The sequence below is a fragment of the Betta splendens genome, chromosome 1 (assembly GCF_900634795.4).
Source record: "Betta splendens chromosome 1, fBetSpl5.4, whole genome shotgun sequence".
In the NCBI taxonomy this organism is placed as follows: Eukaryota; Metazoa; Chordata; class Actinopteri; order Anabantiformes; family Osphronemidae; genus Betta; species Betta splendens.
Window position 1 is genome coordinate 2,549,110 of NC_040881.3, and position 27,167 is coordinate 2,576,276.

At 43.7% G+C, this 27,167-nt stretch overlaps 3 protein-coding genes across 5 annotated transcripts in view; 2 read left to right on the plus strand and 1 right to left on the minus strand.

Moving 5' to 3' along the window:
• Positions 1-5,005, plus strand: part of LOC114858864 (voltage-dependent calcium channel gamma-2 subunit-like) — a 12,032-nt gene extending 7,027 nt beyond the window's left edge. The window contains exons 3-4 of the mRNA XM_055510392.1: positions 1,864-2,004; positions 2,912-5,005. Of these exons, the coding sequence (XP_055366367.1) occupies positions 1,864-2,004; positions 2,912-3,444 (674 nt within the window). The 3' untranslated portion in view covers positions 3,445-5,005. The remainder of the gene's footprint in view (positions 1-1,863; positions 2,005-2,911) is intronic.
• Positions 5,006-8,335: 3,330 nt separating this feature from the next.
• On the minus strand, positions 8,336-14,868 carry ift27 (intraflagellar transport 27 homolog (Chlamydomonas)). 2 transcript variants are annotated; one of them, XM_041070457.1, is made up of 7 exons: positions 14,538-14,868; positions 13,493-13,572; positions 10,304-10,363; positions 9,917-9,976; positions 9,603-9,720; positions 9,377-9,486; positions 8,336-9,222 (listed from the first exon to the last, which is right to left on the minus strand). In XM_041070457.1, the coding sequence occupies exons 1-7, from the start codon at positions 14,866-14,868 to the stop codon at positions 9,118-9,120; spliced, it is 864 nt and encodes a 287-aa protein (XP_040926391.1). In that variant the 3' UTR covers positions 8,336-9,117. The 2 variants fall into 2 exon arrangements, with proteins under 2 accessions (XP_040926391.1, XP_029006191.1); XM_029150358.3 differs by lacking the exon at positions 14,538-14,868 and adding an exon at positions 13,817-13,981 and having other exon boundaries at positions 8,953-9,222.
• On the plus strand, positions 14,834-26,540 carry LOC114855281 (synaptogyrin-1). Of its 2 annotated transcripts, none has more exons than XM_029150335.3 (4): positions 14,834-14,968; positions 21,435-21,672; positions 22,311-22,456; positions 24,502-26,540. In XM_029150335.3, the coding sequence occupies exons 1-4, from the start codon at positions 14,867-14,869 to the stop codon at positions 24,715-24,717; spliced, it is 702 nt and encodes a 233-aa protein (XP_029006168.1). In that variant the 5' UTR covers positions 14,834-14,866; the 3' UTR covers positions 24,718-26,540. The 2 variants fall into 2 exon arrangements, with proteins under 2 accessions (XP_029006168.1, XP_029006178.1); XM_029150345.3 differs by lacking the exon at positions 24,502-26,540 and adding an exon at positions 22,645-24,495.
• Positions 26,541-27,167: the final 627 nt, after the last annotated feature.

Consider the following 27,167-nt stretch of genomic DNA (forward strand, 5'->3'; position numbering starts at 1 on the left):
AACCCGATTACGGGAGCCAGGATTCAGGTTTCAGACACTCGACATCAGGCCAAAAAATCTCATTACAAGGACACACCTGGCTCCAGACTGGATGTTGGTCACCAACTGCAGTTATTATCACTGAGCTACCAGTTATTCCCTCCTTCTAATAAAGGTTCTCATTGTTATGTGTGTTTAATAATCCTCCTCCATGATGTTGAATTCAACTGCCAGAGGAAAAATCTCCTCAAAATTCACCCTCTTCAACCCTTGTTTCTCCTACTTTAATATCATGAAGCATCTCAGCCAGAAGTGGGCTCATGCTTCGCATTTCTGCTTAGTCATAAAAAAACAGTGTGTGTGTGTGTGTGTGTGTGTGTGTGTGTGTGTGTGTGTGTGTGTGTGTGTGTGTGTGTGTGTGTGTGTGTGTGTGTGTGTGTGTGTTTTGGTCGGTCTTTACTTCTTTGAAGGCCTGTTTGAGGGTTAAGATGTGATTTTAGGGCTGAGGTTAGAATTGAGTTTTGGTTGGAAGGTCAGACATCTGCCTTTAGTTGTGCTGGTTAAGCATAGAATGAGAGGCTAAGGAGGCATTATGTCAGTGGAGGTCCTTACTTCCAAGGAAGTACAAGGATGTGCGTGTGTGTGTGTGTGTGTTTGTGTGTGTGTGTGTGTGTGTGTGTGTGTGCGTGTGTGTGTGTGTGTGTACTGTGTGTACTGTGTGTGCGTGTGTAATGGGTGGGAGGTGTGGTGTGTGAGTGGTGTATGTGTGTGCGTGAGTGTGTGAGTGCGGAGCGAGAGAGAGTGGTGTGTGTGTGTGTGTGTGTGTGTGTGTGAGTGAGAGTGAGTGTGGGTGTGTGGTGTGTGTGTGATGTGTGGAGTGGTGTGTGTGCGTGGTGATGTGGAGTGTGTGTGTGTGTGTGTGTGTGCGTGTGTGTGTGCGTGCGTGTGTGTGTGCGTGTGCGTGCGTGTGTGCGTGTGTGTGTGTGTGTGTGTGTGTGTACTGTGTGCGTGCGTGCGTGCGTGCGTGTGTGTGCGTGCGTGTGTGCGTGTGTGTGTGTACTGTGTGGGTGTGTGTGTGTGCATGCATGTGTGCGTGCGTGTGCATACAGAACGTGGCTGCTACGAGGTGCTTTCCACCTTGAAGACAATTTGCCCTGACAGCACATGACAGTGAGGAAGAGGAGATGGGGTTAAAACAAATAGGATGTTGGAGGAGGGGGAAGTTGGGGCAGAGCCAACTCTGAGGTCACCTTAATATTTGATCTGCCTCAGTGAATTAAACTGTGACAGTACAACTGTAAGAGACAGAAAGGAGAGAGATTGAAAAAGAAAAGAAAAATGAAGAAATTCTTTAGGATAATTAGCAACAAGAACAGGGTTTTCTGCATTAACTGCATTTAGGACCTCTGGGCAGTAGATACAAATGAACTATAAATATTAGCCTTGATAGTTATTTTGTCGTACATTTCCATCTTCTCATGAAGCACAAAGAAGAGATGAAAAAGGACAAATGCATTTTTCAACAAGGTCGGCAGAATTATTCAGGAACCTATCAGCTTGAGAACCGCCAAAGGGCCTTTGACATCAGCTGCCTCAGAATCCAAATCAACCTGTGTGAGAACGGCTGCACCATGACAACCCGGCGGCCAATCAGCAAATGAGCCACGCAGAGGGCAAACAGGCCCACATCTGATGGACAGACCGATAGGAGAGGCTGTGATGGAGGGAGACGAGGAGAGGCTGCAGCACTTCAGCCTGTTACTGGTTATCATGAGAACTCATGGCTGGAATGTGAACACGTTGCCAAAACACTGGTGTCAGATCTGCCAGTAGTGGCGCTCGCGCTGCTACGTTTCATTCGTCCTGTGATGTGTTTGCGTGCAGGCGCCGTCCGAGCTTCCAGCATCTTCCCCATCCTGAGTGTGATCCTTCTCTTCATGGGGGGACTGTGCATCGCAGCCAGCGAGTTCTACAAGTCACGCCACAACATCATCCTCAGCGCCGGCATCCTCTTCGTCTCCGCAGGTAAGAAGAAGAAGTCAGGTTCTCTGAAGAGCAACAAAAACAGGATTCACCCGAATGTAATTAGGATGGAAGGAGTTTGGGTAGAAAGCTAACACTAGCTGTCATACTAGCATCATATTAATCATATAATCAAAGATTTGGAGGAAAGAAATATGGAGGAAAGTTTGCTTAGGTTTTATGTGATCATTTAATGAATTTAAATGGTGAAGCATGATGAAGACTGAACCGTGCGACTGGTGCAGACATTGATCCGACGTTGCTGTTGTGCCCACGTGTGCAGCGTGTGTTCTAGGCCACGGCCGACTGCGCTGCACTAGATAACTAGCTGCCTCTAAGTCAGAAGTGAGAGAAGCACTTCTCTCGGTTTCTGTCTCACACTGTCTGTCTCTCTCACCCAGTTGCTAAGAGAAGGCCACTGGGATTACACTCTAAAAATAAGGTGTCCCTGATACTCAATCAGACCCACACAGCCTGTTTTCTGTGTCTTTATGCAGCGTTGCCTTCAGAATTTATCTACACAGTTGTTGGACTTTACCTGTCGCCCAGTGGCTCAGGAGGTGGAACAGACACCCGCCAACCACAGGCTCCGTGGCTGGAGTTTCCTTGGCCAAATAACATGCAAAGTTGTGTCACTGGGTCTATGAGAAGCAGTGTCTTTGAGCTTTGAGTACCAACACGGTAGAAATGTGCTGTACAGAAGCACACAGTTCATTTAGAAAGTCTATCTCTGGTTACACACAGACTGAGTGATGATGTGTGACAAGAATCACAGATGAACATAACACACACAATACGGGTCAGATGAATGCTTTTGGAGACATTCTGACAACTACAACTGATTTTATTCACACATGTTAATGACCTGTTTACTTTCAGCCTAATGCTCCACTTTCTCTTCGTGCCCTAGGTCTTAGCAACATCATAGGAATCATCGTGTACATATCAGCCAACGCGGGGGACCCTTCCAAAAGCGACTCCAAGAAAAACAGCTACTCGTACGGCTGGTCTTTCTACTTTGGGGCCCTGTCCTTCATCATGGCCGAAATGGTGGGTGTGCTTGCTGTGCACATGTTCATCGACCGCCATCGCGAGCTGCGAGTGGGAGCGCGAGCCGCCGATTACCTCCAAGGTGCCGCCATCACACGCATTCCCAGCTACCGCTATCGCTACCGACGCCGCTCACGGTCTTCGTCTCGCTCCACGGATCCCTCGCACTCCCGCGAGGCATCGCCCGTGGGCCTGAAAGCTTTCGGGGCGCTGCCTTCCACCGAACTGTCCATGTACACCCTGCCCAAGGGCCAAACGGGCACCCCAACAGCCACCTACAACTCCACAGAGAGGGACCACAACTTCCTGCAGGTCCACAACTGCATCCAGAAGGACCTGAAAGACTCAGGAGGCCACAGCAACACCGCCAACCGGCGCACCACACCTGTATGAAACTGGCAGCAGGACCTCAGACACTAAAGACGTCAGAGAGAATCCGGGGGGCGGCGACAGATCATAGCAGGAGATGGGAAGACGCGAGATGTGGGCCGGGAAGGATGCATGGAGTGACGGGTTCTGAGCGCTACGAAGCATCTCAGACGGTTGCTGAATTTCTGTTTTAAAAAAAGGAAACAGAGAAAAAATGCATAAAAAAAGAAACATGCATGATTTTCCCATCTACCATTGTTAAACGAGTTTTGAACATGTTTGTAAAGATTGGAGGGGGAGGATGAGGAAAGAGGAGTTGGTAGGGGAAGGGCAGGGCAGGGGTGGCCGCAGGTGGCCGTAGAGCCGTGGAGCCGGGAGCTGGGAGGACTGCCCTCCAAGGTGAACTGGATGTTTTTTACTCTTCCTCAGTCCGATGGACAGGGACCAGGCCCCTGGCCCCACCCTCAGTACCATCCAAAAGGCCTCCCAGCACACACCCTGACCTCCCCCAACCCCCACTCCTTTCTTTAGTTGCTGTATCTTCTTGATTTCATTCTTTACTCGCATTAATACTGTGAACCATTGCGGTGGGGTTTTAGCAGGGAGCAATTCAGGCCGCAAAAAAGAAAAAAAACATAGGTTAATATATGTATTGATTATTTATAAATATATGAATATATATGTTAATAAATCATAACTAGACTTCCTTGGCGCAAAAGATATCTACAAGAAAAAAAAGAAAACAAGTGAAACTCAATCAAGTCGTCATGGAAACTAAATCAAGAGGATTCATCGTGACTGGCTCATTTGATGAGCGAAGGCTTTAGCCTATTTGATAAACTGATATTGGTTAGTATTAGACACATTATCACATTCTTTTAAATAGCAAAAAAATAATGTTTTGGCTTTCTGCCACAACGTTGGCAGCCATCTTTGTTCAAGGTCAACTAGAGGTGACTAGTTGACCAAATGTTTTTGCTCCATAAAGTGGCAGACAGAGGAGAGAACTAATGGAGGATCTCTCACCAAACTGAAGAAGACTGTGGACTATGAAGCGTCACTACTGCCAAAGACACAAAGTAGTGCGTGGGAACATGTCTACCAGCAGGTGAAGCAAAGTGACTCCAAAAAATTACGAATTTACATGCATGCTGATCAAAATCATTCAATCTGCTTTTAAGGAACTTCTGTTTCAGATAACTGAACAATGATACCACGTAAGGGCAGTGGGAGTGACAACGTAGAAATGTTACAGTTCTGTGTCTATTTTCTTTTTTTACTTTTTCTGAGTGGGGAATTTTGGATCAAGCTTCATTACGCTTGAAAACAAAAAGGATGTATGAAGAAAAGAACAGCTTATCTTGCCTTTTGGTTTATTTTTCATTTTTTGGTTCTCTCTGAACTCTCACACAGCCTTAGCCTCTTTTCTTTATCTACTTTTTCTTGTTCTTTGGTTTTGCGTTGTGTTGTAAATGAGAATTTAAAAAAAGCTTAATGTCTTTCAAGGTGCCAAAACTGAATGATTCTGAACTTGGATGCATCAAGTCCTGATGACAAATAAAAATGAACCCCCATAGGGAACAGAGTGAGTCTCTGCTGTATCGTGTTTTTATAAAACCACAGTTCCCAGTCCAGTCTAACCCTAAGACCAGAGGAGCACCAGCGTCTTAGATCACATTAAGGTGAGTACATAGTCTAGAACCGGGTCAGAGCTTCATTTTAATACTTTGATTAAAGAGCTTCTGAGGTTGTACATTCAAATGCATTTAAGTCAGGTACAGGGAGGAGCTGATCTTTCTAAAAACACAGTTTTACACTATTTGTAAAAATGTTTATGAAGCAATTGAAGCTGAGGCTCAGTGGCGCTGGCTACAGGTTGTCCTTCACCGCTGCAGATCGTGGTTCCACCAACCAGCGATTGAGCGACTGTGTGTGGTATGAGTTCAGATACAAGCAAAAGCTGACACACAGTCACAAAGCCTTTTCTCCTCGACAAACGAGTTGTCCTTGTTAAAGCTAGTGAAGCGGCTATCGACTTGAGCTGATTTCTCCTTTTTATTCTATGCTCCCAAACAAGCTTCAGAAGAGGCCAGCGTTTGTCTTTTCATTAGTGTTTAGGGTGATTAACCTGTCGAAGACCTATGACCCAGATTTCTGACGCAGGTCAGTATGTTTCTGTGTAAAGCAGCCCCAGAAATGAAACAAGCTTCCTGTTTCACGGCAGGAACAGTTTTCTTTTCTTTGTCTGATTCATTTCTTTGCCTGTGAATGTTGGACATCAGTAAAGGCAACAGAGTCAAACGCTTCAAAAAGTGGGAGACGTCCTGACTTAATAGATCTGAACTAGATCTGAACTAGATCTGAACTAGACCTGAACTAGATCTGAACTAGACCTGAACTAGACCTGAACTAGACCTGAACTAGACCTGAACTAGATCTGAACTAGATCTGAAAAAAATGCATTAGACGAAAGCAGGATGTAAATACGTTTTTTAATTGTTTTAGTTTGTTTACTCGCGGAAGCATTTATAAAATCTCATTACTCTACACATCTGTTTATTTATTTATTTTTTGCCTGCTCAGACACACACTTCACTCACGTCATGATTTCATTTTTTTGACTCTAATCTTAAACTAATAGATGGAAACCCACCTGGCAACTGTTTCATTTTCACATACTTGTCCACTTAATTACAGCCTCACGCCATTTACTCAGCCCCATCACATGTTCTCCTCCTCTCTTACTGTCATCTTTTGTCACTGTCTATTATCTGTGCGTATAAATTTGAGTTTCCTCAGCTCCAGCATTGACGACCTGCTGCACGAGACTCTCTTTCTCTCGCTGTGTGTGCTTTGGTCTCCGTCTCTCCCTCTCTCTCCTCCCCTGGTGTGATAATCAAAGTGGCTAGCATGTCTCTCTGCAGTACTGCTGTGATCACTGAAGAGAGGCTGGTGAGAGAGGAAATGGGAGGGAGGGCAGGAGAGGGGGGGGGGGGCAGCAGTTGTTCAGCCTGATTGAGACAGCATCACTCTGCCCCCCTCTGGCGTGGAGGCTCATTTGAATTTGGTCTAAACTCGCTGACCTTCCCAATATGTAGACAGTTTCTAGAGTGACAACTGATAATAATAATCTTACACTTTGTAAATGGTACCTCTTTAAGCGACCCAATTTTGCTAAATGTTTATTTTAGCAAAAAAAGTACTTTACACTTTCAAATGGCCAATAAATGATAAAAGTGAACGATGAGCTTGGAGGCATTAGCTGATCTTCTGTCACTGCAGTAGACAGGAGGGAGCAGATCTGTGGGAACAGCTGCTCTGGCCTCCCTCACCTGCAATTAGTGAGCTTTTTAGGTCATGGACAGTTTGGGGCTATGGGACGAGCCCTACACACTACACACACACACACACACACACACACACACACACACACACACACACACACACACACACACACACACACACACACACACACACACACACACACACACACACACACACACACATATAGAGCAAAGGAACAAGAAGCAGCTCAAGGTTCATGTCAGCTTTAGGTTCACTCAAATTACTATGTTCAATTTCATTAGCATGACTTCAAATTATGGTAGTGTAATGTTTGACCTTTAATTTTGGAATTACTCTGTAATTCAGGCCTGGTGTCACTGGCATAAACTGCATATGAAAATGAAACCTAAAATCTCCAGACAGCGAGAGTTGATCAGCAGAAAATGTGTGTTAGGATCAGAGAAGCAGCGAGTGTGGGTGTTAGAAACCAGCCCGAGCGCTTCACTCTGTGCTAACACTATGCCGTGAATACAAATCTGCAGTGCAGACTTAGACATCGCACTGGCACAGAGTGTAGAGAAGCACCGGCAGAGGACAAGTTCACGTCAGTGCTTCAGAGGTGTCTTCTGAAGACATGGCTGCATGAGGTTTTCATTCAGCAGCTCAGTCTCATGTCAAACATATTCATTATAAATGGCAGTACATATAACACATAAATTATTATTTAAGATTCAATGATTCTGCTGCATTAAAGAATTGCAGCCAGTGCTGTGACACTAAATAGAGACAGCACATTCAGAAATGAATATCACTCAGTATAAATGCAGGTTGTTTTAGGTTGACACTGGATTTGATTTGTGACAACTTGCATCATATTACTGTTGGTAAACAGATAGTGATGGAACCGGACGCCTTTGATTTATCTTCTCTCTGACCTTCTTTGGCAGCGGAAGCGTAATCCTGGCTCCACTGAGCAGTGGATGATGAGGTGCCAGCACTTATGGTTGTGCTTTTAAAGAAGGCACCCACCTAATGGCACATTGAACATGAATATGTAAGGTCTGGATGACTTTAATGTTGCCTCGTACTGCATCAACGTGCATGTTGTCTTTAGCTCCATATAACTCCAAAGAACGTAAACATGTTTAACACACTGTAACTGCAGAGAGCTCTTCTCTTTATTTTGCTTCATTGATCCCAGATGGCAGAAGGTGCTCAGACACTAACATGTCAGCCTGACCTGTTCTCAATCGTCCCACTGTCACTTTGTTACATAGACCTCCATCATTCACTGCAGGTCTACAGCCTTAACTGTGGGAGGCAGAGCTGGCTTGACGTTTCTCTGATTTCTTGTCCACTGTTCCAATCTGTAGAAATGTCTCTCCCAAAGCAATAAAACAGCCCACACTCTGACCTGCGCTCTTATTAAATGACATTCCCAAGGCAAGATGCTGCATTTCAAAAGAACACACGTCTCCTGGATACCAATCTAGTTCCCAGGATGGTCCAGGGCTTATGCTACACCATCATGTGTATACAATAATGATGCTAAAATTAAGATGTGGGAACTGCTGCAGTAAGTAATACTATGCATCCTACAGATACTCACACAAAGACACAAAAGAAATCGTAAAATCTAGAACTGCTTTATATGTTTGGGAAGAAGATCAGTGTAAATATATATGTTATAAACAGCAGTCAGAAATGAAAACAATGTCACTGTCCTTGAGTGGTGGCAGCTGGTCTGAGAGTCGGGGAGAACAGGGACGCAGCTTTGACCTGCTTTGAATAGGACATGGCTAATTAGAAAGGTGATTACTTGTTGTTAGCACAGTATCAGGGACATGACTGAAATAATGTGAGAGGGCTACAGCTGGGCAGTAAACACAACAAGACACACAGCTACACACACACACAACAACAACAACACAGCAATTGGCAAGTCTTAAAAAAAGGGTAAGGTCCCAATAAAGGTGAAGAAAAAGATAAACAGAAGAAACAAAGAGCCAGGTGAGGAAAAAAACAGAATAGAGACAGATCTGGTCAGGGACAAGGTGACATTAAAATTAAAGGAAAACATCAGAAGGATGAGGTGATGGTGGACAGAAAAGACTAAAATCACAGCCATCAACACAAAGGAGAGGAGGTGCTGGAGTCTTACTGTGGTAACGACCTGACTGTCACTGTGTAAGTAAAGCCCCCTGTCTATGCAAGGACATGGAACAAGCAGATAAGAGAAAACAGGGCTCAGCACAGACTCGCATAGAAAAAAGGAGTCTCTTTATTGGCAGACCAGACTATGACTCTAAACGAGCCTTATCTGCTGGGACCGCGGGTGGAGGTACAGGAGACCACCTCCCATCCTCACACCTATCACACATAAAGCTGATGTGGGCTTGGGCTGGACGTGGTCTAGCTTGGACTCAGGTTCTGGATGGTCTCCCTTCTTTCCTGATAGAGGGAATGAAAGGCCCGGGCTAAGCTGAGGAGCGGCGCATCGCAGTTCTCCATCTCTTTCTACGAGAGACAAACATCGATTAGTCTTGTGCAACTTTAATGTCTTGAAGTCATGCAATTGTTTTTGCATCTGTTCCTATCTGCAACGTCCTCATCAAACCAAACAAGAACAAATGAATAGATCCAGTAGTCGCCTCTGCTGAAAAACACTCACGGCCGATGTCTCATGGTACTCCAAGCCCTGGCCCTGGGCCCATTCCTGGGCCACGGACGCCTGTACCTCCCGTCTCTCAGACAAGTCTGACTTGTTGCCCACCAGAACACCTGAAACACACAGATTCATCAGATCACATATAAGTCAGTACAAAAATGCTATGGTAATAACTGAAGGTCACATTGGTCTTTAACGGCGTGCCAGCATTTATGGCATGGAGTGGTACCTGGAATATGGAGACCCTGGCAGTGGACACGGACTCTCTCCATCCACTGGCTGCAGTTGGCAAAAGACTGCTCACTGGTGAGGTCAAAAACCAGACACAGCAACGACGGCTGACCCCACTGTGGGTGAGTCAGCGATTAGCCGTGATGAGGGGGGAGGGTTGCAAAGGTTTCACATGCAGGAAATGAGGTGAGAATAATAAAAGTTCATTTCTGTGAAAAGCTATAAAACCACAGTGGCTTTGCTGAGTTTGTTCTGTGTTTGAGGACAGGGTGGCTTCTTTTACTCGTCTCATGCCAGTGCAGTAACTCTCACCATTTTCTCACAGGTTTCCACTAATGTCTCCTTCCCTGCAGAGTCTATGATGTAGAACTCCTGGTGGATGAAGAAGAAAGAGGCAGAAGGGGAAGAGTTTTTATACATGGAGATGTAGTTAAATCAGTTGGTTTTGAGAAATGCAAGGACATTAATGCTCTTCCTACAATACTCCCCATCGCCCACTGAATACAGATGAGAAACCAACATCATTAAATATCGGGGGAAACGCTTTCCACGCTGAGCAAAGAATTTAAATTCTCAACACCTTCTATGGGTAGAAAATCAGCAGGGTCTTCTGTCTGACTGAGCAGCTGTGTTTAGCATCATTTAGGCTGTGTGAAGGTGAAGGGCACAATGTGAAGAGGAGACAATAGCTGGACTCACCACACTGTCGTTGGTCTCTGGGATGTTGACACATTTGATCAACAGCTCTACTCCAGTTGTCTGGCAAACAAACATAACCAAGATAATGATACATAGAATTATTGAGTTATCATATGATATAAAGGTGAAAGATCTGCATGAAAAGTTTTTTTTATTCAGTTATTTTGTTACAAATGCATTAAAATTTCCTGATTTTAACCAGTTAGTATCTAAATGGTCTTTTTTCATGTCTGCACGTGGTTTTTGCTTTATTCCCAAGATGCAGTTGGTGAAATGACAGGATAGTTGTACCTGTCGGAACGCATTTACCGGCTGCAGCGTTCTTTCTACTGCAGCGTTTGTAAAGATGAAGAGAAGAGACGTTCACTTATCACAGAGTTGCCACTATAGAGAGCAGCGCAGCGAACTGTCTGCTGTGATTTATCGTTCATGTCGAGACATAAACATCACTAATTAGCAGCCTGGCTTGAAAGGCTCCCATGGCTTGATGTACCACAGTCTTTCTGCTGTTTCCGTGGGGCTCTGGGTCTTAGTGTTCATAATATCTCAATAAAGGAAGTGTCTTGAGGGAAGTGACTGCAGAAATGTTGAAGCCAAAACATGACGTGAGCCTGTTCTGGGCAACAGTTTAGACATGAACAGTGAAGGACTAAACGTGTTCAGGAAAGACAGACTTTGGTGCACATTGTTTGATGTTGGATCAAATGATTGTAGACGTTTAAGACATAAAATATTACAATATATAGTTTTTTGAAAATAATAAAAGGTTAGATAGAGGAGGATTGTGTAAAAGGGGAAAGAATAAAGGCGGACGGTACAGAGGACATGATCACACCTGCAACTTTGGGCACCTAAGATCTGAAGACCTTATAAATGGAAAGGATGGATGCTGGCCTTGCTTTCTTTACCACAGTTTGCACTAGTTGGAATTCAGTGTTGACCTTGATGAAGCAACTTAAGGTTTCTTCACATCAGCACCAAACTCTAAATTGATCTGATCTCCTGAACTCACACTTAACTGAGCGTGACCAAAAACCCTGAAAACTCACACACACTTTCACACCTACTGCCTCTGAGATCTACAAATACATAGAGGGACTCCCCCCCCCACACACACACACACACACAGCAGTTCATAACAGCACCCAATAGTACACACACACACACACACACACACACACACACACACACACACACACACACACACACACACACACGATGCAGCGGCTCTGTTAGAACGATCTAATGAGCTGGTTTGATGCTGTCGCTGGAATGTCAATGAGGGCCTATTAGTAACAAATAAGCTTGGAATATTGCTAACGGCCCGTCTGACATTTTCAAAGGAGGACGTGAGCAGAATGGCCGACAGGCTTCGCTACCCTTCAAAATCAAAAGTTGAAAACCATGAGGAATGACTTTGGCGTCTGCACAGAGAACGGTTCCTGACAATGCTGCTTTAACTTTCGCATTAGTCACATTTGGAGGACACAGCGTTCCTTGTTCCCATCTGCAGTGAAATATTGAAGGAACTAGCAACATAAATAAAATGTTACTGTTCCGGGATCGTCTACAGATGTAGGGCTGAGTGAGATGCAGTTCTTACACTTGGCTGTACAGTAAAGGCTACTGGATCCGGGTCTAAAGGGTTTTCTCCTGCACAGCATGTGCTCAAGGAATGAGTCCAGCAGCGCAGTTAATATCAATGTATGCAAGAAGGGATTCTGGTTAACTTCTGCGGTTTCTCCATAACAAGAAACTTTAGGGAACCATTAATATGCATAGCAAATTTCACCCTTTTGTCAAGTTATGCTGGACAACTGTTTTTAAAGTTTCATCCTATGGCCTGTGGCTTAGCAAGGGTCTACAAGGCCAGTGAAAATTAAAAATGCAGCAGTACTGCAGCGTCTTCCTACTTTGTTACCCTGTTAGTCAAACATGATTGGACATGCACAGCATTACAAATAATTGGCTGTAGCTTACAGTAGGTGGTGTGGGAACATCAGCAGTGTTGCTGCACGGTGTGTATATGTGTGCACTTGTAAAGTACCTGTTCTGGGGGCTTTCCAGGATCCTGTTGTATTAATTATCGACATTCCTGTCACCTGAGAACCCCCATAATGCTGATACGGCAAGTGCTACACACACACACACACACACACACACACACACACACACACACACACACACACACACACACACACCAAATGTAAGCTTAGTAAATGTGCATGGATTGTGATGCAAACTGCCTGAGTGTTTGTTTATACCGATACCGACAATGAACACCTATGAAGTGCATGCTATCACTTGCATGTTTGGTGCATGAATGTAGTCCGTACCCTAGAAACACTGACAGAGGGGAAGTCGGTGAGCAGTTGGAACCCCATGCATCACAGAGTCAGGTTACCGTTCGGCCCCCTCCCTCATGCAGATTAGAATAAATAATGTAGATTAGCCTGCTCTGCATCAGCATTAATTGGTGCATTATGCCGTTTTGCACTTCATTGATTCCTCTACTTGATTCAAGACACCTCTGAAAGTCCTTGAATAGCTAAAACAAGTACATGCAGTACAGTGTTGTATTATAACCATGATTTTCAATTACTGTATAAGTCTTAATGATTAATAGTTGATGCATAATTACATTTCTGGTAATGTTAGACTTCGGTGAAATTTACTCAAATTAAATCTGATATTTAAATAATTAGTCAGTTCTACATATATTGATTTACTGTGATTAATTTTACCCCCTGCTCCAAGTACATATATACGTATATATCTACAGTACATACTGTATATCTGGTCTGCTCCAACCCCTACAGATACCATACTCTCTTTTCCACTTGCCTGGTAAATGTGTGCTGAAAACTGAATACATAGCTTCAGCACTACGCATCGCATGGATCAACGTATTCCCAGCATACAACTATCCATTAAACCTCATGAGATGCTCCTTCAAACCCAATTCAGATCCTCAGTTATGCTACCTGAATGTAAACCTAGAGGCCTGGGGTCTCTGCACAGAGCGCGGCCCAATCCCCAAATCCCTCAAACAGCTGTTTTACAAACCCTTTCTTCTGTAGTCCTGGTTCTTGCTGTAGTGAGGAGGGCTGCTAGCTGCTCCACATGCACAACGCTGCATGTGGGGGTGCGCGTGCCTTAACCGGTGAGTCTACGTGAAGGCGCCCTTACCATGCTGTAGTTCTTCTGGAAGAGCGTACCGTCACCGTGGAACATACGGGAAAGGGAACTCTTCCCCACCGCAGCATCTCCTAATGCAAAGAGAAGATGTTGAACGGGCAGCACGCGTTAGCCTTTCTGGGTTTTATCTGCATGTTCCTGTAGAAGCAAGTTATATACAAACTCGGTTTACTGAAAATATTATGATCGTGAGCTTTCTTCGTGAGAAACTGAAAAAACAGAAAAGTAAATAAACAAACGCAGGCAGATTTCCTGTCAGATTCCCATCTTAGCTACACAAACCCATTAGCTCGCTGTGCATTGCGCCAATCTTACCGACGAGCAGACATCTTGCCCTCAACTTCACCATTACTTTGAATACGAGGCTAGCGTGTATTTATCAATTTCGTACTTTCAGCGGTGGATTTATTCACATTTTTCTTCTTCCTTGTGCCCCGACAACATGGACACGACGCGTCTCTTAGCAACCACTCACAGCACGTTTTATTGGCCCAGCTAGCGATGACGTACAGCACGTGCCTGTGCTGTCATTGGCTCTATGCGGGTACGCGACCTGAGGAGAATTGGGTCTATTTTCCCTCGTCCTGGTTTGTCAGGAACGTCTGTGTAGACTGTGGGAAATCTGGGACCAATAATTACAAATACAGCGATAAAATAAATGTAAAGGTATGTCTGGTGACGCCAATTATTCATGTTGGGTGAAAAAACAGCCTAAGGGGAAATTATTTGGCAAGAAGGACGCGACACATCCCAGTAAACCCCGGTTACACCACTAGAGGGTGGACTTTTTTTCAATAATGTCAAAAATAAATTCACGTATGCGTGATTCGACTTTTTGATGCTAAACAAATGTTTATATTGTCATCTGAGAATAAAACTATCGTTAAATATCTTGTCTCCTTATCCCGGCTGTTGTTGGGAGGATGAGGGGGCACGGAGCCAGACTGGGCAGCGCGTGACTCCTTGTGGCGGTCCTGTGAGCACAGGCGCGCGGCACCTTTATAAACACGTGCGCGTACGCGTCGCGTGGTTTTACCGCCGAGTGTTGTGGACGCGGAGGGCTTCGTTCGAGGCGTGACACCGGGCGCGCGTTCACGTGTTCGCTCCTGCGTTGAGGGAGAGCGCATCTTCAAAACACGGGCACGGAGCTCCCTCTTCCCGGCGAACGACAGCGGTCGGTGCGGATTCGGAGGCTCGGTCAACAACCAGGCACAGAAGCAGGGCCGAGCAGAGGCGCGAGCCGGTCTCGTGGCGGCGGTGGAACCAGTGCCGAGCGCAAACGCGGTGTTTTCCACACGCCCCGTGTGTGAATCAGCAGCGGAGGAGACGAGGACCAGAGCGGAGGCTGCGGACGGGAGGCGCGTCATGGAGGGGATGCAGGCATACGGAGCGGGAAAAGCGGGGGGAACCTTCGACCCCGTCACCTTCTTCCAGCAGCCTCAGACCATTCTGCGGGTCGTGTCTTGGGTAAGTGACCGCTTCAGCGTAGGATTAGGAAAAGGTTCCACAGACCACCTCCAAATAACCTTACTGCTACGTAAAGTGCGCAATACCGGGGCTGGAGCCGCCGAAATTTTAATTTAATGAAAATATAAATCCTTCACGACGTATTTATTAAACAGCAGCCTATGAAAAGCCTTTACTTCATGTAGATACAAAATGCAGCAGCAGCAGCTCTTCCCTTTTCATGCTGTGGGCCTGCAATAGGTCATAATCAGCCCGGCCTTACACACATGTATTACTGGGAATATTTCCACCAGTAAAAGTCGAATATTACCATAATATTTATATTAGATGCCCACATTACGTTCACCAACGAGAACGAGTGCTAAAGTCTAGGAACAGCAACAGAAGGAGCCCACTCTTAGAAAGCATAGTAAACAAATGGCAGCAAACAGTCCTCAAGTGGCTGCTCTGCTCTAATTACATGTCTAGATCGGGTGTATTTATACACATGTTAATAGATTTGCAGCTAGTGTCAGTTTCAGTTAATTCAGGAAAGAGTACGAGTACTGCTTATTTTTTCACAGAATTTCTACTGACACATAAATACGTTCCTGTCTAAAGTATAACTGCAGGACTGAAGGACATCTCAGCAGCTTATTTACCTTTTCCTTTGGTGTATTAATAAAGAATACTGACCATAACATAATAATATTTATATAGTAATATTTATTAAAACATTCTGCGTAAAGAATTTACATTTCGAAATAAGGATGACTTCATGTTGTGTTTCCTGAGTCTGATTCATTGTTGCCTCCTTCACACGTTCTGTCAACAATGACAACAGAAATACAGTTTGAAACTGAAATTTGAAATATTTTGTCTTCAAATTCTTGAATAGTGTAGAAATAACCCACTTATCACAGTTCCTACAGTTTATCTTAACATAAAATACTGATACTGTGTTGTTTTCCTATTCTGTCCCTCTTAAGGGAGGTGATAAGTGCAAACGATGGTAAAATAAATGTTCACTAAAACAATAATTCAATCTAAAGCACATGAAAGCATTTAAGTAGGTCATAGTGTGTTAACCCTTTAGCTCCGTAGCTGCTGTGAGTCATGCGGCCACTTAATGAACCATGAAAGGCAGAAGTATGTTCCCGAGTCAGGCTTCACTCATAAAATAAAACAATGTCTTACAATAATTTGATGAGATGTTTAAAGGCCAGTGATGCACAGTGAGAAGTTTATTACATGTGATACACATGCGTAGGGCTGTAAAAGGTGCTTCTGAGGCCAGTGTCCCAGGCTGCTCTAACTCATGTGCTGTGATGTGATTAGCTGTACTTTAGTAGCATTTATTGTGTTGATGCTCTGGCTGCTGTCTGCGGACTGTGTGGGCGGAAGCTGTCAGCACTTTAAAACTTTGGGGATGGGGCAGGTTTAATGTGCCTCTTAAAGGGGGAGAGGGGTGAGTTTTCCTTTCCTTCCTTTTGCCTCTCTCCACCTCCCACTGATTCACTGGGATTCTTCCTCAGGGACTCGGTACAGTGTGTTAATGATCATTTATCAGACTGAACAGGGTCAAACTTTACTTTTGGATGTTACTCTGTCTGCTAAAAACACAATATCTGAAGTTGTGGTGTTTTTCAAAGATTCGGGTTATCGTCTTGGCAACAAAAAACACAGATCAAATCGTTGTGCATATAAATTTGCACTTTAGTTCTGCTTTGTTCCTGACTCTTCAGTTAGAGGAGTCAAGCAGCTCAAAGCTGCATCTGTGTTTGCCCACGGGTGGATTTGTAGATGGGATTTCATAGCTTCGCACTAACTTGAAAAGAAAAGTGATATGTGCTCTAATTGTGTGTGGGTTTGTTCTCTCTGAAAGAGTAAAAAGGTTAAAATACAGTACTTTCTCGCTTTCTTATTAGCATGTAGTTGTTCTGTGACAATCATCACTACACATACAGTCACACATACAGTATACTGTATAGTGATAATAGGACCTCCTGCATCTTCCTGTTCAAACAAAAAGTTCTTACATAAGTTTTAAAATTAGCCGTGGCGCTGATGAACCTCTCAGAGGCCGTATTTGGTGAGTAACTGTTTGATATTAGCTCCACAAACACTGCAGTGCAGCACATTCTCTCACCTCAGCGTTAAGCAGAAACCCACACACGAACACATTAGCTGCTGTACGTTGGAATTCAGTCACAATTCGAAAGCTATTTAAGTCACACGCGCCACGTTAGCATTATATAACAGCAGATATGCGCTGGGGAGCTTAGGTTTCAGTGGTGAACTAAATGAAATGTATGTTCTTACAGTAAAGCAAATGAGCTGTCTTTGCTAATGCATCTCTGCATTCGGCTGATCAGGATCCAGCGAAGAGGCTGGACTTCCTACAAATGACCTCATGTCTGCTGAGAATGGTCTTGTTTGCGTAGCTCTGCTGCTGCTGGTCATTGCATCCAGGGTGGAGGTCTGCACAGGGTGGGGCTGCAGCTACACCCCACACCCAGACAGTGGGCACAGGGACAGGACAGCGTTCACGGTGCTGTTGTTCACAGGATGAGGCAGGGTTTCCCTTTAGACTGAAGCAAAGGGTCGTCATGTGATGTGCATTGAGATGATTTTTTGTCATGCATTTAAAAACATATGCAGAGGTAAATGAGCACCAGTGTTGAGTCTTGGTTCCTCTGTCCTGATGGAGTGAATGCCTTTCTGCAGCGTCTCTCCTTGAATTGTACTTTCACAAGGGCTTCTCATCCCCCTCTCTCTCTTATTACATGAGCAGCTGCTGCCATGGTGACGGTGGCAATCAGGTATCCCCGGTCCAGGCCAACGCACTGCAGCAGACAATAATCCCACACATGCACAGCCTATAGGTCCTCCAGCACCGATCCTGCGTTATGCAGCTAAGTCACTGCTGTCTTTCTATCTGCACCCCGCGTTTGCTTTGTACAAATAGGAGATTGGTCCCTGCAGTCGTCTGGTGCTGTTGCTTCTGGCAGCAGATCATAAACAAATCTTGGAAAGATGTCGCATGTTTCTGCTTGGATGTTTTTGATCTGTTTCCTACTTATCATCTTCACGCTTGCGTTTTGTTAGAGATGAATGTAACGTAACGTTAGGCACAAACAGCCTCATTTATAGATTGTTTCACACTAAATGAGCACTGATTTTCCTTCTCTATCATCCTTTATTGTTTTTGAATTTGGAACATCCATGAAATAATTAATAGTCAGTCATAACATTTACTTCAATCATTAATAATGAGTCAACAAAAAACATGATAATGATCCATTCAGTGTTCGACCTGGACAGAATGCAGTGTTAGGTCACGGTCTGCTGTCTCCCTCTGCGTTTGTAATCCAGCGTTTTGTGTGTGAATGCAGGGTGACATGATGCCCAGCTCAGCTGTGTGCTCTTTACAAAGGCTGCAGAAGGTCTTTTAGGAAACACAACAGCACCGTTAAATCATTCACAACCACCCAGACTGAAGCGATCAGATTTAAGCACACATACTGTACTGACAGGGATGTCTACATGTATGAAGTAAAGCTAAAATATTAACAGGTAGAAAGGGAATCACACACACACTGACTGGGCATCCTGCAAGTGACCCCCTGATGGTCACAAGATCAGAAACCCACATGCCTTTCCTCACAGTGCCTGCATTCATCTCCACCTTGTGATCTGTCTGTGGATCAGTGGGGGCGAGGGAACCCTCCTACTCCAGACACCAGGCACTCCCACCACAAGAAATCACAAAATGCTGCTGCTACAGAAATGTGTGTGTGTGGGGGGAGAAGGGTCCTAGTCCATATCACATGACCCTCAGACGCCCTGAAAGCAGGAGATGGCAGACATGTAAACCAGGGCACCGGCACCAGGCTGGAGGGACAGTCATTCCACCTTATCCCACGTTTGTTTCACCATGTTCAGTTCCCTTGCACATTCTTGTGCTTTAAACCTCCTGAGCTGCTGTTGTGCATGTGGACGATTCGCTCAGACTGGATTTCTGCTGGAAGCCAGAGAGAAAAGCTCACTAATTCAATCTGCCCCCAACCATGCGAGAGCAAATATAATTGTGATTCTGAAGACACTGTGTTTTTTCAAACCCAGTGAACTAGTTCACGCCAGAACCAATTCTTATTTCCTGTAAGGGCATTTGTGTGTTTGGAGCTTATTTTAGTGAAGCGTGCAGATAAAAAGAGAAAGAATGGAAATCAGAGCCACGTACTGGAGACAAAGACCGTCCCTGGTGGTCAGGTTATTTCCCATGAAATCAAACTACAGCCCACTAATTAGAAGTAGTGGACCCGCAGGCCCTTCTGTCGAGAAACATTAAACAAACTAATTACCTCATTCAAATGTCTGCTGTGAACAATAGTAGCGTTCACAACAAGTTACGCTGTCTCTAATAAAAATAAATCCCACAGTCCAGACCTGCAGTCAGGTTCATGAGTGGGTCTGTCCCTATGGAGGGATGCTCTCCAGCTCTTCCAGCTGGAAATGGCCTCATCACATGTGTGACCAGTGGGTTTGTACCGACCCAGCTAAATGCGATAAGTAAGCTAGCTGCTTCAGCCTGTACTGTCATGGTTTAAAGATGATGTAAATAGCTTTGTTAATTATCTTTCATACAGTAAAAAAAGAAAAAGAAAGCACAGACCCCTTTACATTACACTTTGTAGCACATGTCCATTATGCGATGGTCACATGATGGTGGAATCAACTGTGCTCTTGTATGTGTGTGCCTTTGTGCTTTCTGACCTATTTCCTACAGTAAGCCAGGCATGTGAAGCAGTGCTCACACTGTGCGTACGCTTGGTGTGCGTGGCCATTTCTCCCAAGAACGCTGTGGGCAGAGGCCGGAGCAGTGACGAGGAGAGATGGGAGAAGACTAGAGGGAGGGAGGGAGGCAGCGATGATGCAGCCAGTATAAAAATAGCACCGCCTCCATGCCCCTCCTGCCCCCAACACTTGCTCTGCTCATCCCCTTCCTATATCTCCATCACCTCTCTCCTTAATAATGAAAGCTGCAGGTGCACAGAGGGAGGGACTGAGGTGTTACTATCCTCCTACACGGGAATGCACGGGAATATGGGCAGCAGAAACACAAAAGTGCCAGCTCGCCTCCAAATGCTGGAGAAGACCTGATCTTCACACTTGGTAGAAGCCATGGAGGAACAGTTCTTATCCACTAGAGATCAAAAGCTTCATGTTTCAGTCTGGACCGACGTCTGGACCAGCTGACATCCACTCCACTGCTGCAGTGTCCTGAACTTTCAGCTCGATGCCACAGAGTTTATGTCGTGTTGGATCAGCAAAATGGGACGAATGGAACGGTTTCCATGGAAACAACTTAACAGAATTCATGATATCATTTATTGACACACACATAGAAACATGTGTCTGGGTGAAAGCAGCTGATCACCAGCCTGAACTAGTTCTGTTTGTCGTGTTAATACTTCCGGTGCAGTTATAGTCAGTTGTGTGCTTTTCTTTTTTAGCGCTGTCATTTATCCCACAAACAGCTGTGTAAACCATCCACCAACACGACAATGGCAAGGTTCTCTTTCAAACACACACACACACACACACACACACACACACACACACACACACACACACACACACACACACACACACACACACACACACAGTCCAGCTCAACATTATTTTAGTTCACTTTAACTACTAAATTTTAAATTTTCTTTTACTTCCACAATATCCAGTGTGAAAAATAAAAAATAAAATTTGCCAAATTTCTGCAATAAAAAACATAAAATATTGAAACAGACTCAGTCTAAACTCAGTGACAAGCTCTTCTCTGCAGCAATAGAGACTATTATTAAACTACATTTTCTTCATTGGGAGGCTGTTAGACATGTACAATGGAAAACCCTCTACTTGGAGCTTTCTTGTGTAAAGTGTTTCAATTAGAATTGATTTAAACTCCCAAATTACAAGGATGAAGAATGTGTAAATGATATATAAAAATGAAATAGTTGTGACTTTTGCATGAACTGAAGCACAATGCTGGTCGTTTTTTCAGTGTTTCTACATCTGATGTAAAAATGAATAAATGCAGTCATTAGTCAAAGCGTCCTTAAAATGACATGATGGGAGCCTGCTTTCACACAAAAAAGATCGCCTAATGCAGGTGTGTCACACAGAGCTGTAGAAGAGCACAAAGAGGCACATTTTGCACAGTCAGACTCAACATTTTCTGAGAAAACCCAGGGGCAAAATTAGAAATTAGGGCTCAGTCGTGACATTATGGGCTGAGACGTTGCTGAAGGATTTTACTCATAAATTTCCCAGTCAGTTTAAATATGTTGGGTGACTGTAGAAGGTTCTAGTCAACTCATGGACTTCTACAGTATGAAATAGACCCCAAATACATCAGTGGAGAGTGGCGAGTACTGACGGTACCATTTGTTTTTCCACAACCTCATCCTTTGTCTTTTCTCGTCTGCAGCTCTTCTCCATCGTCATCTTCGGCTGCATTGCCAACGAGGGTTACATCAACCGCCCCAAAGAAGTGGAGGAGTACTGCATCTTCAATCGGAACCAGAACGCCTGTAACTATGGCGTCTTCATGGGCTCCATGGCCTTTCTCTGCTGCATGGCCTTTCTCGCTCTGGACGTCTACTTCCCCCAGATCAGCAGCGTGAAGGATCGCAAGAAAGCTGTGCTGGCCGATATCGGCGTGTCAGGTAAACATGCACCGCTGTAAAGAGATACTGGACCGATCGTCCAGCTGATAATAAGAAGGACAAACATAATCAAAAGAGGAGAGCTCCTCTGGTGCTAACAAGCATCTGAGACATTGTGCTCTGACAGTGGCTTCCTCTCCTCTGGTGCACTAATACTGTACTTAGAACTAATGACAGGATCGTACTGAGGCAGATAATGAGGTCATAACGACATCAACAAGATGTTCCTTTCTTGTTTTTCCCACTCATGCATTTCCAGCCTCTCTGCCTGAGCCCATACCTGTGTTGTAGTGTGAATTGTCCTGTAGCGTCCTCAAACAAGGGAACAGCTGCTATCTGTCCTCATTGGGATGAATGCTGCTGATTATCTGTCAAACTCACAGCTACAGCTTTAATACAATGTTGGAACCCTGTCAAGTTTTTGCTTATGCGCAGCCCATGGTGTTCCACGGGGTCCCCTGTTGTTTCAGTAACCTTCACAGTTTTTACATTTTAATGTCAATCATAATTTATCATACTGTACTACAGCAGTTTTACTTTCCCCGGCAGCATTTCTTAAGTTTGTCAAGTTGATGGATGTTTTCTTGACAGAATATACAGAATACAGCATCTGTCCTTTGTCTTTGTTTTTCTTTCAGCCTTCTGGTCCTTCATGTGGTTTGTGGGATTCTGCTTCCTGGCCAACCAGTGGCAGGTGACTAAGCTTGAGGACAACCCGCTGAGGGAGGGAGGGGACGCTGCCCGGGCAGCCATCACCTTCTCCTTCTTCTCGATCTTCACCTGGGTAAGAACCACCCTCACTTTCTGTACCACACTTTAAATATACACTGTTGTGAATGATGTAAGAGACTGGTTACATGAAGCTGTGGATGCCCTTTCTTTTGCTGTATGAACACCTGATATACTTGTTATTGTGTGGATGTGCTTGCATCATGTGCATGCGATCATAAGTGTGTGAATGTTTTCCAACAGGGTGCCCAGACTCTTTTATCACTGGAGAGGCTAAAGAATGTGTCATTTGAAGAGGAATATGCCAAACTGTTCCCCCCTCAGCCCCATCAACCTCTTGTCTGACTCTGCTGTCTTTTCCTCCTGCAGCCTTAACCCACTGCCTCTGCTGCTGGCTGCTCATTGGTTCAGACTCCCAGTGTGATATAGATAGATACATATAGATTTATTGATGCAGTAGTTTGTTCACATGTATGCAACCTTGGCCCCTTCAATAAGCACTGTCTTCATTCAATTATCACATAATTCTTCTAATGACCAGTGTGGGTTTATAGAATAACTGGCGAAATTACACGTTGAGATGTGAATTGGTCTTTCTTGTCTTTTGAAATTGTAAAACCATAGTGTAATTGTCCTGATCAGTATCTTAAAGGAAACGTTTGACTTTATTACAAAGCAGCCTGCCACAAACAAATGTGTTTTTTTCCCTTCATAGAACAGAATAGTGTTTATCCTTAGCCTCAACCCTAATCAGTGCCATGGAGCAACACTAAGCTTTTCATCTTCTAGTAAGGAAGTAAGATATTGAATAAATAGTGCCAGAACAGCCATTGGTAAATCTTTAGTTGTACCTCTCATTTCTTACTGCGTGTTCTAGTTTTATTTGAACATTTCCCCAGTTGGTGACGAGGGCCTGGACATACAGTATTGAAACACCTGCTGCTCTAATCCATTAGCTTCTATCCACTGCTTCTGTAGGTGAATTTGTGTTACTATATGGGTGAAGTACATAGTGGTAGTAGTACATACATTTAGGAGCAGCTCCTCAAAGGGTGCCAACATTTAGCTTTCATCAATAGGAAGTGAAATCAAGCAAACCAACAAAGAAAAGTTCTGTTCCAGCTCGTTAGGGTTCTAAACTGGAAATCCCCTGAGACCAATTTGCAACGTGTCAGTTTGCACAGTCAGATTTGAGTGATTTTCCACTTTGTCCAAAATTTATTCTTCCTCATTTTTTACTTTTTAGACATGTTTCCAGATTCATTTTCAGCATTTTCAGCAGCAATGCTTTTTCCAGCAATATAATTTTGTTGAGTTTAGTTTGTAAATTTGATGGTTTTCTATGAGTGATTTCACAGAACCAGCAGTATCAAACAGTTTTATTGCATAGTCAATAGATTTTGTGGCTTAGAACTTTACAAATATTGAGACATGAGAGTGTTATATTAATAAGAGTATTAAAATGTTCCACATAAGAATAGAAACCTATTAAAAAGACCCAGGGCTCTGTCTGAATAATGTGTTTTGCCAGTCAAGGACCACAGCAACTTAACACAGAATTCATTATAATCAATAGAGACTGAAAACATCCAAAACTGCTGCAGAACCACATGTAATTAACCTGAGACACAGCTACAGTTAATAAAACCTCTGAATAAACCTTTGATGTAACTTTGCAGAAGTCTTTCTCTGAGCGGCTGTTTGTGATCTGAACACTGCTGTCTTACAACATCTCTAATAATTGACTGAAGTGAGACTTGTGGTGCTTGATGTTGCAGGCTTCAGCCGTTTAATAATGCACACAGACTCAGATTAATTGTTGTGTTCCTGTCTCACTGTGGACTGGTGTGTTTAGGTGCTGTTTCCATTAGCTTTTTGCTGTGTTGCCTGTAGAACCTACCTGCTCTAACTCACCCCAGTTATGGAACGAGCTTCATAAGCTTCCTCGCCAACTAATCAATGTTTCTTCTCTCTCCTTGTTCTCTCTGTTTCCCCCGAAACCGCCACTCTAACACGACCCTGTCTCTGCTTCACTGTCTGCCTTCACACCATTCACTCAATGCACCCCTCGGCCTGCTCGTCCCCGTCCATCTATCCAAGGCGGGCCAGTCTTTCCTGGGCTTTCAGAGGTACAAGCTGGGGGCCGACTCGGCCCTTTTCTCCCAGGATTACACGGACCCCAGCCAGGACGCGGCTGGAGCTCCTTACACCTCCTTCGGTGGTGACGACCTGGAGAGCCCTGGAGGAGGAGGGGGCCAGTCCAACAGCGATGGAGCCTTTGATGGCACTGGGGGATATCAGCGCCAGGACTACTGAGAATTTGGTAGAAATGTAGTTGGAAGATTCTAATCAAGTTGCCCAAAGTTTCTGATTTTTTGTGTTGTATTGTTTCTACCACATTAAAAAAACTGGTCGACAATTGGTCCAGTTTGGATTTCTGTGGCACTAACACAGAACTGGATTGTGTTTAAGTACCAATGGGTTGTTCTGAATCAGACACAAGCAGCTCAAGTTTTACTGTCAAATCTAAACAAAGGTATTATTAAAGGTGCATATTAGTGTACAAATTATAAGAAATACAAGAAATAGTAAAATTATTAAACAGATGTTAAAGAGACACTGGTTTGATCAGAGATGGTGGTTGGATTTTTGTCCAACACTTTTCTGTTGTACCTGCAACATTTAAATGACGCATTTTATTCATTGCGATTTAAAGTGATTGGGAGAAGCCATTAGAAAACTCCATGCCGTTGGCAATGCACTTTTTGGATTTGAACATTTGTTAATCTAAGTTTAGCTCAGAAATCTTGGGCAACTTTCCAGATTTGGTGAGGTACAGGTAGCAGCTGGGGAAGGGAATAAGAGGTCAGTCATGCAAATCTGCAGCTAAAACAAAGGAGGCAGCGGGTTTATCAGTGGAAACGAGACACTGGGTTGGACTGGAGGTTTTATAGTTGAGGGTGTTAGAAATGGGATCAGGGGATCGAGGGTTTGCTCAACGGTCACCCTGTACCAGATCAATGCTTGTGACCACATTGCCTTCATCTTCTGAGGTCTGCTGTAAGTCAGCAAAATCACTAGCTCAGTGTTAGTTGAACACATTCTTAAACCCACACAACAGACACATGCACAACCACAGGTCCAGGGCATATTGATTTTGAACCGATGAAACACAACTTTCTGCTGACTAAACTCCTCAGAGGTGCATTAGAGGATTTCAGTGTGGACAAGCAACAGTGGCGTAACTGGCAACTAATCCCCTCAGCTGTAAAATGGGAGTGAGCTTGTGTGTGTTTCTTCAGAGGTTTAGTCTACTTTTCTTGTGGGTATTGGGGAAAGTATGGATTTCCGTGCTCCCCAATAAATCCAATTTTTCTTTCCTTAACTGTTGCCTTAGTGCTGACTGCCAAGCAAAATCCAAGAGACACACGGCAACAACACCCTGACATGATCACAGTTCCAGTTTGGCATCTTTAGGATGAAAGCATATAACTGAATTTTTTCCATCCTTTACCAAGTACAAACGCTAAATTAAACCAAGTTTTTGCATATCACTGTCATTATAGAGCATCCCTGAAAATACAAATTGCCAGTCTTATATCAGGAGACCAGCAGACAGCTTACTGATAACCTGCAGGTTATTTATGTGATTTCCCCTTGATTTCAACCTACTTATGAACATACATTACTCCATTTAAAGAAATAATAAATATAAATTTCTCTATAAATACATGTAAATTCTAAATTCAGTATATTTAAGTGGTTAAAATATGCTTTATTTTAGGGTATTTTGCTAAAAAATAACAAGAAGGACGATCTATGGTCTGTTGAGTGTTGTGATAAAATACATGGTGAGGTCATTCATGCCTCTTATGTTGCTTTCAGGGCAAGATGTTTTTATTTTGGGATAATAATAATATCTTTAAAAAATACAGCAACAAAAATGTGACCAAATTATTCAAGTATATATGCAGATATATACTTTATACTGTACAACCACGTAGACATGTGTGTTCTTCTGTGAACTCTGTTAAACAAGCAAAGTAGAAATATTAAGAAAAAAAAACTTGTACAATTGTATGTTTTCATGTGTTTGGTTTTAACCAACAAAAATAAAGAAAATACTGTTAAAAATGTAATTGTGTGATCTGGGGCGATTGGCTTGTTAGTGTGTTACACTGAGTGTTTCCACTAATAAAAGTGGAGTGTACGATTGAAGTATTTTTACACACTAAGTGCTTTATTTTATACTGACAGTCAAGTAATGACACAGCAACTACACAATGTGACACATCTCCCTCCACTGGCAGCACATTTACCTGCAGACCAGTCACATACTGCAGATTATTTGAGAACTTAGTGTGTTTGCACTTCAAATTCACTATTAACCCACATAATTTAAAATCATAACAAGTAAATGTATAAAGCTTTACTAACTGACTGAATTCCCTTTTTGTTAAATATGATTTGCGTTCTAGGCCCAGTCTATTTGAAAATGTACGTATTATCAACAACAAAACGCAGCTGTCAGAAAGAACATTTCTATAAAAGCCGAGCAGTGGCGCTGTTGTCAAACAAATAGAGTTTAGCTAGAATAACCCAGAAGAGACGTCCCTATTCTGTATTTGTGTATATTATTTAATACAAATAGGTAAAATTGATAGGCTTGTCCCCAAAAAACGAGCTACTAGAAAAACAAAATATACGTTTTGCAATTTTTCACTGAATTGGATTTCAACGTATACGCCGGTGGTGCCTTTATGTGC